The sequence below is a fragment of the Phocoena phocoena genome, chromosome 5, assembly GCF_963924675.1.
Source record: "Phocoena phocoena chromosome 5, mPhoPho1.1, whole genome shotgun sequence".
Classification (NCBI taxonomy): domain Eukaryota; kingdom Metazoa; phylum Chordata; class Mammalia; order Artiodactyla; family Phocoenidae; genus Phocoena; species Phocoena phocoena.
This window is the reverse complement of record NC_089223.1, coordinates 139,107,572-139,120,374: the sequence shown is the minus strand read 5'-3', so window position 1 is coordinate 139,120,374 and position 12,803 is coordinate 139,107,572. Positions and strand designations below refer to the sequence as shown.

Here is a 12,803-nt window from a genome sequence, read left to right as displayed (position 1 = left end):
CCCGACCCGAGCCGCCCGCGCCCAGGTAGCGCCGCCCCGTCCCGAGGCCGGGCCCGGGGGCGCGGGGCGGCGGGGTGCGGCGCCCGGGGCGGCGATGACCGCGCAGCGCGCCCCGCGGGCCCGGCCCTGAGCCCCGCCGCCCGCGAGCACCGCCGAGGTGAGCCCCTCCGCGCGCCCGCGATCCCCGGGGCAGACTGGGCGGGCCGACTTGGGAGGGCCGGGGGCCGGGGCCGGGGGCGGGGGCCCGGGCCCGGGCTGAGAGCGTCCGGGTTCCCGCTCTGCGGTGGGGAGCCGCCGGCACCGGCACGCGCCGCCGCCGCTCCCGCCTGGCCCGAGGTCCTGCCAGTGCCCCGCCCCCGCCCCTGTACCCCACGTGGGCCCCCCCAACGCAAATTTGTCCGCTAATGGCGCAGGCGATTATCTGCGGGGCCGCCGGTGTTGTGTGTCCCGCGGGCAGGGCCCGAGTTACAAGAGCCAGGAATCCAGACGGTGTTTGGAGGGGGGGCGGGGGAGGTCGGTAATTAGTGTAAACCCTTTGTCTGCCTTTGATAACCACGGTTCCCCCGCCGCCGCTTCCTCCGCCCGGAGCGCGGCAGGGAAGGCGGGGCGGCCCGCACCCCGGTCCCCGCGACCCAGGGCTGGGGTGCGGGCGGCTCCGGGGCCCAAGGCGGGGGGCGGGGCGACCCCCACCCCCACGCAGTGACCGGCCTCCGAATACACCCCAGGTCCGCACTGGCCGAGATGACGCCGAGCCCCGCGTTGGTGCTGCCGCTGCTGCTGCTGCTGGGGGCCCTCCCGCCGGCCACCGCCGCCCGAGGTGAGTGCTGGCGCCCAGCCCGGCGCCCCGGCCTCCGCCAGCGCCGCCCCTTTCCCTCCGGCCCTGAACCCTGCCACAGTGCCCGCCTGGCGCGCGTGCCTGCGCCCCGCCCCTGCTGGTCCGGCTCTGCCCGCCCTTCACCCGTGGGGAGCCGCGATGCACCCATGGGACACTCCAGGTCACCCGCGGGCCCCCCTCACCCACGTGACTCCCCAGCTACCTGTGGGGCACCCCTCACCTATGGGGCATCCCCATCTCACCCATGAGGCCCCTCCAGCTCTCCCACAGGGTTACCCCTCACTCTCAGGGCACCCCCAGCTCATCCGTGGGGACCCACACCTGCTGGCCGGGTGGGCTCTGGCCCCAATTCCCCTCAGGACATACGCACACATCTACACACACATCCCTGCAGTTGCGGGCAGCTGCTCACGGCGGATTCATGAGTGATGGGCTGTTTGGCCACATTGGACCCCATTAGGCCCCTGGGAACCTGCAGAGATCCCCCTGGTGGCCAGGGTTGGGTGTGGGGACAGTGGGGACATTCTTGGCCTCTGGGACTAATGACCCAGCCCTGTGCCCTAAGCCTGCCCATCTCTAGGAAGGTACAGGGTGGGGGCTGGGAGACTGAGTGCCCAGTGCATAGGGTCACTGCATGGTGGAGGGTAGGGGCCTGTCTTAATGCAGACCCTGAGACCACCTACTTCCAGCTACACACTACGTCTCTCAGCGTGCACCACACCAGGGCCTGGACGTGGGCTCACACACCTGCTGTGCAAGCGGGCAGGCCCAGATGCCTCCGGAGGGACCCCTGCCCCCGCAACCAGCCCCAGCAAGGGGCGTCCTTGGCTAATGGGTGATGCGTGCCCGCAGACTCCCACCGCCATGCTCAGTGCTGGCCTCCCTCAGCTAGGCGGGACCTGCGGCCAGGCCAGCCCTTTGGGTGTGTTGACCACTCAGGATCGTCCTTGCCCTGTCTACCAGTCCTCTGAGGCTTCGCACCCCTCCCCCGTGCCGCTGCCGCCCAGCGGGCGCACTGAGACCAACCCGGCCTTATATGGCCACGTTCGGGTGTGGGGTGGCGGGCGGCGGCCCAGGTGGGCCTCATGCCACAGTACCCACCCCACCCCCCCCCGGCCCCGCCTGCCCCGCCAGGGACTGGCTGGCTCGCTTGAGGGTGGGGGCTGCCCAGGCGTGGCTGGGACGGGCAGTGTCCAGGGTACTGCGGACACTCAGGTCATGCCCAGCAAGGCCCCCCCTCTGCCGGTGGCCAGCGGCCTGGACTCTGATTGCTCTTTTATCTGCTTGGACTCCCCTATCCACGCACCTGCCTGTCCTCTGGCCACTTGGCCAGGGAGGCTCTGGAGGCCACTGGCCTGGCCTGGTCGTTGGCTGGAGCCGGAGGTGGAATGGCGGGTGGCAGCGGGCCGTGGATGGCAGTGGGCGGTAGGGCCTGCCCCGGCGCCGAGGGGTCCCAGAGGGACCACACCCTGCTCTGTGCCCCTTGGCTGAGGCCTTGGGCTGCATGGTGAGGGCCCTGGTGGCAGTAGGGGGTGGGAGCCCCTTTCCAAAGGCAAGGGCCTCTGTGGTTTTGGGGGTGCGGGGCCAGTGCTCTTCCTGAATTGTGCTGGCTTCTCCGCCAGGCCTGGACTGGAGGGCAGAGTCGTTTCAGGCCCTTCCCACTTGGCGAGTGAATAGCCTGAGCGTGGACCTCCTTTAGGCTGACGAGCCAGCGCAGAGAGAGTTTGGGTGGTTTTCTGAAAGCCGTTTTCCCCGTGGTGTCACAATTTCTGGAATCGGTACATTTCTAGACTCCAATCATATTTTTAAAGTTCCCCTTTTCCCAAAGTTTCACAATCTTGGTGGGTTTGTCTTAAACTGTTTTTTTTTTTTCTTTTTTCAAATTTGAAAAAAGAAGTTGGCTTTCTCCATTTCCATTTTATTTCTCACAGTGGGAGCTCTGAGAGGTTCCGAATGAAATACCTTTTACAAATTACTTTGGAAGAAGTCATTTCAGGGCTTTCTGAGAAGTGCCACGTGTGAACTTCTCTGAGGATGGTGGTGCAGTGGACGGTCTCTGAGCAGCCAGCCCTGGAGGCCCCTCCCTGTCCCCTGGACCTGGCCGGCGTGCCCGGGTGCCCTACCTCCCACGGGATGGAGAGGACTTGGGGCTGCCCTGCCTTGGGGCTGTGGTGCGAAGGGTCTGCTGGGGTGTGTGAGTCGCTGGCGAAGCGTGTGGCCGTCAGGGCGGCTGTGGCGTGTGCGTGTGCGTTGTCTGACCTCGGCCTCTGGCCAGGCTGCGGGGGGCCTTCTCCTCCCCTCTAGGTCCCTGCAGGCCGTGCTGGCCAGTGCGCGGCCAGGGCTGAGGTGGACTTGTGGGAGCCCGGCCCAGGCTCTGTGAGCTGGGGATGTGGGCCAGCGGCCCCATTTACGTCTTGTCTTGGGCCCCACTCCTGGAAGGGAAAATAAATCACTGTCTCCTCTTGGGGGGAGGAGGGAGCCAAACAAAGTGGCCTTTGGCTGGGCCAGGCTGAGCCTGGGCTGCCCGCAGCCTCTGTCTCCATTGTGGGGGGATCAGTGGGCCCCCGGCTCCCGCCCGGCTCCACGGCCCTAACGTGGTCATGTTGGTTTTCCCCAGCAGCAGCCTCAGCCTCCGATCACCTGGGCGGCTCGGGCTCGCTGACGTGCTGGGGGAGACGGGCTGTGGCCGCCTCCCCGCTGTGTGGCCATCCACGTTGGCCTCCTTTGCCCCATGCTGTGCCTCGCCTGGTGACTGCAGCCCTGGTGCGTCCAGGTGACAGCCTCCGTCGGCAGGGCAGCATGTGCAAGGAAGACGTGCCCGTGCCCGTGCCACCGTCCCCAGACCTCAGCGACGCTGCAGCCAGTGTGGCCCCACCTACCTTGCCCATCACCCGCTCTTCCTAGTGGTGGCCACCGGGCGCTCCTGGTCAGTCCCAGCCTCGCTTCTCTCGGGGCCCAGGAGGGCAGGGGCCACCTGGGCTACCTCAGGTGGGGTCGCAGCCCGGGGTCCACTGGAGGGAGGTGGAACGCAGAGGCGTGGGCGTCACCCCGGGGCCTGGAAGGAGAGGTGGGTGCTGGTCAGGGTAGGCAAGGACAGGCCTCCAGCTGGGGGGATGTTGTGGGCAGAGGTGAGCAGCTCACCAGCGCCAGAGTGGACATCCGGTGGACACGGGCGCCTTGGTGTAGTGGGGTAGGGGCCTTGAGTGGGGAAGGGCTGGGCTGAGAGGCTGGTCAGCTGAGGGGGTGTCCTGGGGGCTTTTCCACCAGGACATTGTGGCCAGCCTTCCTGGCTCCAGCGAGGAGTCCCGGGGCCTCCATCCACACCCTGTGCCCGAACTGAGTGGCTGGGGGCGGGGCCTGGAGGCAGGCAGGGGGTGGGGTAGGTGCCTACCCCCCGCATCCAGCGCAGACTGGCCCCCTTGAGGAGAACTGGCCCAGGGTGGGGTTTCTAGGAGCTGTCCCTGAAGCACTGCAGGAGTTGCTCCAGCCTAAGGGCTGCTGAAATCCAGGATTTCCCATCTTGGCAGGAAACACAATTGCTTTTCTTCCTGCCGGGGAGTTTATTTCATGAGAGATTTACACAAGCTGTGCGCTGCTGAGTGGCTGAGGAGTGAATAACGGGACCTGGGGCAGCAGGCGGGGCGGAGGGACCTCCTCGGGCTCCCGTGATCCTGAGCCTGGAGGAGCCGGGGCCTGCGGAGCGCGCTCTCCTGGTCCAGGGCCACTGCCGGTGGCTTTGGGGCTGCCCTCTGCACTTGTGCAGCAGCCTCTCCGGGTTCCGGCGGGGCCTGGGGCTGACTCTGGAGCTCAGCCCGACAGCGTGTGCGCCTTGAGGGCCAGGTGGCCTGCCCCGTGGCCTCTGGGGGCCTGGGGGCGCCTAGTCTGGGCTGGCCTGCTCAGGCCCCGTGGCCTCAGTCCTCGCCTCAAGAAGCCCGCCGTGGGCGTGGGCTGTCGTGGAGCAGGTGCGGGTGGGAGGCAGGGGCTCTGGCCTGGGGTCGCGCAGGCCAGGCTGCTGGGTGCGTTGGGTCTTCTGCTGCCATAGCCATCGCCCTCACCCTCGAGGTTCTGCTTAAATGCCCAGGGGCTCCAGGCTCACACCCTCCGGGGTGACTCTGGTACCTGGATCGGGGCCCCCTGGGGCAGGGCCCCTGGGGTGGTCTGGGCCCCGCGGCACGTTACCCTGTGCTCTGGGTCCGGTGCCGGCAGGTGTGGGAGGCCTCACTGGACAAGGGCTTTCTCGGTCCTTTGGCAGCTGGGAGAGGGTCTGGGTCAAGTGACGTTGGTGAGGTGGGGGTGGATGGCGGGGTGGGCAGGGTTGGGGTGAGACAGCGTTGAGTCTGGTGGGCCTAGTGAGATCTGGACACCCGACGGGGCTGCCCGGTGTCCAGCTGAGTCCCTTGGGGAGGCCCGGGCGGTGGGTCTGGGTGCTTTCTGGTCACTGTCCCGTGGGCAGCTCACATGGGTCCCCCCCGAGGGAAGTGGCTCTGTCAGGATGATGCTCTGGGCCTCACTTGTCGGTCCTGGGGGTGGTGAGGGTTAGGCCGAGGAGCCCTGAAGCTGGGTGGCCACTGGAGGTCCATCTGGGGGCCTCCAGAGACGAGGACAGACCTGGAGGCCCCCGGTCTTCCCGCCCCCTGGTGCGCGGCTGGGCAGCCGGTGGAGGGGACGCTCCCGGCAGCTTGCTCGGTGGGTCAGGCCGTCCCTTTGCCACGCCCAGAATGGCCTGGTTTCTGGGGCAACCACCTGTCCTGCGGGTCCTACCAGTTCCACCACAGATCCCGTGGGTCCAGCCCCCGGGGCCGCCCTGGGCCGGCTGTTGACCGGGAGCCTGTACGCAAGTGTGGGTGTGCGCGTGTGCCGAGCCTGCCCCCCTCGTGGCAGCCCTGGGGTGGGCCTCTCCTGTGCCCCCGCCCCGGGGTGTTCCTGTCCTTCCCCCCCAGGCCTCGCCTTCTTGGGGAGGGTGCTGGCCCTGCGGCCTTCCCAGCTCACCCTGCTGCACCCGGTCCCCACTGTGAGGGACACCTTGGGCGCCCGCTCCCCCCAGAGCGTGCCTACCTGCCCTGTCTGGCGTCAGGTACCCAGGCAGGCCGGGTGGACCTGCCCCCTTCCGGCCCCCCAGCCGGGGCCCAGCGTCCCTCTCCACGCCTCTCACTTAGCTTGTCCTGAACAGCAGGACGGTGGCTCCTGGCCGGCCGCCCTCACCCCACGGCCAGGCCCATGCTGGTTAGAGCCCGCTGCTACCCCACCTCCCCCGCCCCCTGCCAGAGAATTCCTTCCAGGCTGGAAATTTCTGGGGCTTTGCAGGGCTTGTGGGGGACAGAGCTGCCCTGACGAGCCGGCCGGTGCTTCATGCACCCTCAACCTCAGCTGTGTTTGCGGCTTCACGGGGTGACGGCTGAGACCACCAGTGCCTCTGTGGCCCCTGCTGGTCTCTGACACATGGGCCCTGGAAGAGGGGCGACGTCTGGCCCGGCCCCTGTTGAAGGGAGCTTGGGGTCAGCAAGCCAGGGCCCACAGAACACCCTGGGCGGTGGGGAGGGGTGCAGCCCGATACTTGGGAACCCTCTCACCCCTGCCACGGCGTGAACAGAGCGGCAGCGTGGGTCCAGATGGAGTGGCCAGGGCAGGCCACTGTGCCCCTGGGGGCGGGGAGGGAGGAGGGGGTGTCGGGAAGGTGTGCCACGCTGCGCGGAGGCCGCGGGGCAGTGAGGTGTGGGGTGCTGAGCTTCGGGGCGGCCCCGAGGGCCTGTGAAGACGGCTTGGGGGTACGGGGGGGTGGGCCTGGGGTGGGCCACAGCTGGGGGTCCCTTCACTGTTCCTGCCAGCACCTTTGCCTCCCTGGGCCCCGGGGCAGGAGGGGTATCAGCTGGGGTTGCAGCCGGGTCTTGTTATACTAAACGGGGGAAAGCGGTGCTTCTGGCCAGGCAGGGGGAGGGGCTGTGGGCCTGGGCGTCCGGAGCGCTCAGAGGTGGGGTGTGTGTGGCAGGGAGTCTGCACCCACTGTTGGGGTGTGCATCTGGGGGTCGGTGTGACAGGGTCTGTGTGTGACAGCAGCTCTGGATGGCAGCTGGGAATCCAAGCTGGGTTTGTGGGGCCCTTGGAGCGGCTGCCCCCCATCCCCCCCAGTTCCCCCATTCCTGACCATGTTTTCACAGCTGAGGGTGGAGGAGGATGGAGGAGAGGAAGGGGCGACACCTTCCCTGCCCGCTACCTTGACGTTCAGCCCCCTCTTGGGGTGAGACCCGGCCCCAGCCTGCCTTTGCCCCGTGTCTGCCCTGCCTGCGTCACGTGCATCCTGCCTGTGCCCGCAGCCTCCTCGGGCCGTGACTGCCGGGGGGTGCAGGGTTGGGGCTTCCTGGAGGAGGTGCTCACGGGGAAGGCGCTGAGGCTGCGTCGGCTGCCCCCACCCACACGCCCTCCAGGGGCCTGCGGGGCTCCAGCTCAGGCCTCAGTTGCCCCGTGGCTGAGGGGTGGGAGGCCTTGTCCAGGTGGAACAGCAGGGCTTGTGTTTCCCAGGCCTAATACAGAGCTGCAGCAGCCGTGTTGGCGGCCAAAACTCCCAGGAATCTGGCGGGCCACGCCTCCCGCTGGTGAGCCTGCTGGGGGGTCTCTAGCAGAGGCTGGGGTGGGGGGCAGGGCCCCGGCCTCGTGTCTGGGTCCCCCGGAGCCCAGGTGGGGGTGGGGAGGGGTGAGGCTGGCCACAGAGGGGAGGGGGGCTGTTTGCTTTAGGACAAGGCTGGCTCCAGCCGGGGCCTCTGGACGGGCGCTGCCTCGTCCCCCTCACTGCTCACAGGCCGGCCCACGGGGCCATACTTCCGGCCCATCTGGCGGTCACTTGGCCCTGTCCCTCCACTCCGCAGCACCGAGGGTGGCGTCCCTGCCACCCAGTAGGTGCCCCCCAACAAGGCTTCCTCTGGCGGGTGGGAGAGGGAGGGGCCGCAATGTCAGGCGGGCGCGTTCTCTGCCACTGAGGCGGGCTCATTCGGGGGTCGGGGGTGTTGAACCAGCCGCCAGCGGTGCCCCCACGATGCCGCTGGGACAGGCGGAGCCCCAGCAGGGAGAGATGCTGTTCCTCGTGCGGGCACCGTCCTCCCCACGTGCTTTCCGGGCCATTGCCTGTGTCTGTGTGGACATGTGTGGGTCCGTGTGCCTGTGCTTGTGTGTGTGTGATGCTTGCACCCAGGTGTCAGCCCGGGAAGGGCTGGGGGGTGCCCTTTTGTCCTGCAGCCTGGGAGGCCCCTGTGAATGGTGGAATTTCAGGCAGTGACAGGTGGTGGACAGGGTCTGCCTGGGAATGAGGCCCGGACCCTGGGCGGCCTGGGGGGCCTCAGAAGGCCCACTTGTCTGGGGGCCCTGAAGCCTCTCCCACTGTGAGCTGGGTAGGTGCCTGGGGGGCCCTGGAGACAAGTGAGTGATTAGGGAGAGGTGGGTATCAGGGGAAGCCAGAGGGCTGGCTGGCTGGCTGGCACCTCTGGCATGGCCCACTGTCCAGGGGCAGCATGGAGGGGGTGGGGCCACCTGAATGGGGCAGGATGTGGAGGGGGGAGGCTGTAGAGGGAAGGTGCCTAGTGTCTCTGTCTCCCTCACACCCCAGTCCCCTGGAATCAGAGACTCGGGAACCCTCCCCACCTGCGGCCCCAGAGAAGCTGAGCCCTGGGCTGTCAGCTCCCTACATCCAAACGGGGACGGCCCCCTACCCTCCGTCCGCACCCCAGGCGGAGGCGATGGGGGCCCGTGCTCTGTGAGCCCCTGGGAGCTACAGCCTCTGGGGGACCCGCAGGAGCACTTCGGCTGCGAGGCAGCAACAGAATCAGCGGCGATTGCACGTTGAAGAAACACCAGCTGGTTATTAAAAACACATGCCGCTCTCAGCCCTGGAGCGACAGCGTCTCAGCGCAGCTGCCCCCCGGCACCTCCGTGTGGCCAGGGCTCGGGGCGTGGCCTTCACGGCCTGGAGTGGCTGCCGTGTGGGGTGGGTGCCCCTTCCAGTGGCTGGTGGGTGGAGTCCTGGGAGCCAGGCCCAGCCAAGCCCCTGGGAAGGGCAGCTGGGTGCCCGTGGCTGCCTCTCCTGGTCCGGGGAGGCCGTGGGTGACCATGTAAGAGCCCTCCACCCTCGCGGTAGGGGCTGCACACCAGCCCCAGCTCAGGGCGTCGGGCACAGGGGCACGGCGGGAGGGGACTGAGGGTCCACCAGGAGATAGCTCCATAGCCCTCTGATGTCCGCAGCGGCCTTCCCAGCTGGCCTGTCTCTCGCGCCCTCTAGGCCTGGTCATCCCCATTGTCCCTGGGTGGCCCCGGGCCGGTGGGGACGGGGATGGGTTTCTTCCCGCTGGTGAAGGGCACCACGGCCTCAGCCCGGGACTCAGGCTTCTCCCAGGGCAGATGGTGGTCACCCAGGGCTGGGAGGCCCAGCTGCTTGCCCTCTGACTCCAGGGCCTTGGTGACCTGGTATGGCCGGGCTGGCAGCAGGGAGGCTCTTGTCCAGGCAGGCAGACCTGGTTTGATGCCGCCCACGCACACACGGCACAGACATGGGCCACCAGACGCAGGGGTGCTCGCACCTGCACGCACAAACAGACGGGGTGCCTGCAGGGAGGCGGTGGGGGCCGCCCTCGCTCGCCTGTGGGCACGCGTCCTGGGCGAGCGGCATCCCGGCTCCCGTGCGGGAGTGCAGTGGGCCCTGGGTGAACGCCGCCTCTTGTGGTCTGGGAGCTGGGTAGGCGTATCTGGGTGGAGTCCCGGGGTGGGGGCCCAGCAGGGACAGCCCTCGGCCGGCTCCCGGTGCCCACGCCTGCCTTGGCCCTGACCGACCACCTGCCGGTCCCCTCCTCCCTGAGCGAGCCCTCTGACCCCCACAGGCCCCCCGAGGATGGCGGACAAGGTAGTCCCGCGGCAGGTGGCCCGGCTGGGCCGCACTGTGCGGCTGCAGTGCCCCGTGGAGGGGGACCCGCCGCCACTGACCATGTGGACCAAGGACGGCCGGACAATCCACGGCGGCTGGAGCCGCTTCCGCGTGCTGCCCCAGGGGCTGAAGGTGAAGGAGGTGGAACGGGAGGACGCCGGCGCCTACGTGTGCAAGGCCACCAACGGTTTCGGCAGCCTCAGCGTCAACTACACCCTCATCGTGATGGGTCAGTGCTGGCCGTGCCAGGGCGGGGCCTTGCTGTTCGCGCCTCGTCAGCTCCGGCGGGGAGGCAGACCCTGTGTGCCCACCCCTCACCCTGCATGAGCTCGGCCCACTGCCCCCAGGGCCAGAGCCGCCCTGCTCCCCTCCCGGCCTCTGAGCCCAGGACACCACCCCCAGGCCGGGCCCCGCCCCCTCAGGCCTCACCTTGGGGTCCCCCTTCCGACCCCTTCTCCCCCAAAGTTCTGCTGACCTGGGGGCCAGGGCTGGCTGGGGTGGCGGCAGGGGTGGGTATGGGGGCCCCAGGTGGTGGTCCCACTGAAGGGCAGCCTGGTGGGGCAGGCGGGCCGGCAGCCTTGGTGTCAGCCATGACTTTGAGGCTCAGGTTTCGGAGTTCAGAGGGGCCGCTGGGCAGGAAGGGCCTTCTGTTCTCCTCTGCCTCTGGGGCCCGGGCTTGGGGACTGGGCGGCGCCCCCAGGAACACGCCCTCCACTCGCTGGTACCAGGCGCTGGCGCCTGGCCCTCCCCCATGGGCTCCCGGGCGGGTCCCTCGGGGCAGGCTCCCTGGCAGCACAAAGGAGGAGCCTGACCCACGCACCCCTCCACCGGGTTCCGGGGTGGGGTCCGAGCGCCTGGCCTTGGTCCTGGGCCGTGGAGGCGGCGGCTGTCACTGGGAGGGGGGGGCATTCCTCAGCACGCCGCCCCCCTCTCAGGCCCCACAGGCCTTCTCTGGGCTGTGGAATGGGAATACTGTGGGTGTCCCCCGCAGCGTCCTTTCAAAGGGCAGGACGACCAGGCGGTATGCGAGCCATGTCAGCTCACCAAGCCCTCGGCCCCTTGATGTGGGCTAGGGTTACTGCAGCTGCCGGCTGGGCCTGGTCGCCACCTCCCCCCGGCCCTGCAGACCCCCCGGAGCCAGGGTGGGGGAGCCAGATCTCCGTCCCACCCACGCCTGTCGGGGTCACCTGCACCCAGGGAGTGCGCCGGGTGGGCGGCTCCGGCCCAGCTGTCTCTGGGATTCTGAGACGTGGGTGTGCACCCATGGCCTCCTGTTGGCGTTTCTAGAGCTTTCCCAGCTGGGCCTGAGGCTGGGGCCCGGGAGCCAGTCCTGGGGTCTTACAGGGGCTGCCGAGGCCCCTCTCATGCACCCTCCCCTCTGCAGACGACACCAGTCCAGGAAGGGAGAGTCCGGGGCACGACGGCTCTTCCGGGGGCCAGGAAGACCCAGCCAGCAAGCAGTGGGGTGAGCGCAGGGACAGACGTCACCACCTTGGTCGGGGGGTGGGGCTGTGCCTCCGCCCCAGTGCCCGCTGACTTCTATGCCCCGCCTACTCCCCTGCACCCCGCGCAGCCCGGCCCCGCTTCACGCAGCCCTCCAAGATGAGGCGCCGGGTGATTGCGCGGCCCGTGGGCAGCTCCGTGCGGCTCAAGTGCGTGGCCAGTGGGCACCCACGGCCCGACATCATGTGGATGAAGGATGACCAGGCCTTGACGCGCCCGGAGGCTGGTGAGCACAGGAAGAAGAAGTGGACCCTGAGCCTGAAGAACCTGCGCCCCGAGGACAGCGGCAAGTACACGTGCCGCGTGTCGAACCGCGCGGGCGCCATCAACGCCACCTACAAGGTGGACGTGATCCGTGAGTGCCGGGGCCGGGGGTGGGGGTGGGCTGGCGCCTGGGGGCTGTGCCCAACGCATGTCCCTGCGCAGAGCGGACGCGCTCCAAGCCTGTCCTCACGGGCACGCACCCCGTGAACACGACGGTGGACTTCGGAGGCACGACATCCTTCCAGTGCAAAGTGCGCAGCGACGTGAAGCCCGTGATCCAGTGGCTGAAGCGCGTGGAGTATGGCGCCGAGGGCCGCTACAACTCCACCATCGACGTGGGCGGCCAGAAGTTCGTGGTGCTGCCCACGGGTGACGTGTGGTCGCGGCCGGACGGCTCCTACCTCAACAAGCTGCTCATCACACGCGCGCGCCAGGACGACGCGGGCATGTACATCTGCCTGGGCGCCAACACCATGGGCTACAGCTTTCGCAGCGCCTTCCTGACCGTGCTGCCCGGTGCGTGGGCCCCGCCCTGCCCCGCCCCGCCCCGCCCGGGCCACGCCCACACGTGACGCTCCCCTCCCCGCCCCCTCCTCGGTTTCTCCTGCAGACCCCAAGCCGCCAGGGCCGCCCGTGGCCCCCTCGTCCTCGACCACCAGCCTGCCGTGGCCAGTGGTCATCGGCATCCCGGCCGGCGCCGTGTTCATCCTGGGCACCGTGCTCCTGTGGCTCTGCCAGGCCAAGAAGAAGCCGTGCGCGCCCGTGCCTGCCCCTCCGGTGCCTGCCCATCGCCCGCCCGCGACGGCCCGCGACCGCGGCGGGGACAAGGACCTGCCGGCACCCCCCACCCTCGGTGCCGGCCCCGGTGTGGGGCTGTGTGAGGAACTCGGGCCCCCGGCGGCCCCCCAGCACCTGCTGGGCCCGGGCTCAGCCGCCGGCCCCAAGCTTTACCCCAAACTCTACACGGACACGCACACGCACACGCACTCGCACGTGGAGGGCAAAGTCCACCAGCATCAACACATCCACTACCAGTGCTAGGGTGCCTCGGGGTGGGCTTGCGGAGGCCCGGGGCGGGGCCACAGAGGAGGACGGGCTGCGGGTGCGAGGCGCCCCACACGAGACACACACACACCTGGACGCACACACACGCGTGACATACCTCTGGACACACAGAATTACACACACACACACACACACACACACACACTCTCAGACTAAAGCCTTTGGGAAGGTCTGTGTTGTAACTGCAGTGCGCATGTAGCGATGGGCTAGCTCATGAAGGAATCCCTTGGCCCC

General features: G+C 68.7%; 1 protein-coding gene across 1 annotated transcript; it reads left to right on the top strand.

Annotated features, from left to right (window-relative positions):
• The first annotated feature begins 741 nt into the window (after positions 1 to 741).
• FGFRL1 (fibroblast growth factor receptor like 1) lies at positions 742 to 12,545 on the top strand. The gene is made up of 6 exons (XM_065878216.1): positions 742 to 817; positions 9,694 to 9,966; positions 11,122 to 11,202; positions 11,311 to 11,595; positions 11,667 to 12,020; positions 12,115 to 12,545. Exons 1-6 carry the CDS (start codon positions 742 to 744, stop codon positions 12,543 to 12,545), a joined length of 1,500 nt encoding a protein of 499 aa, XP_065734288.1.
• The last annotated feature ends 258 nt before the right edge of the window (positions 12,546 to 12,803 follow it).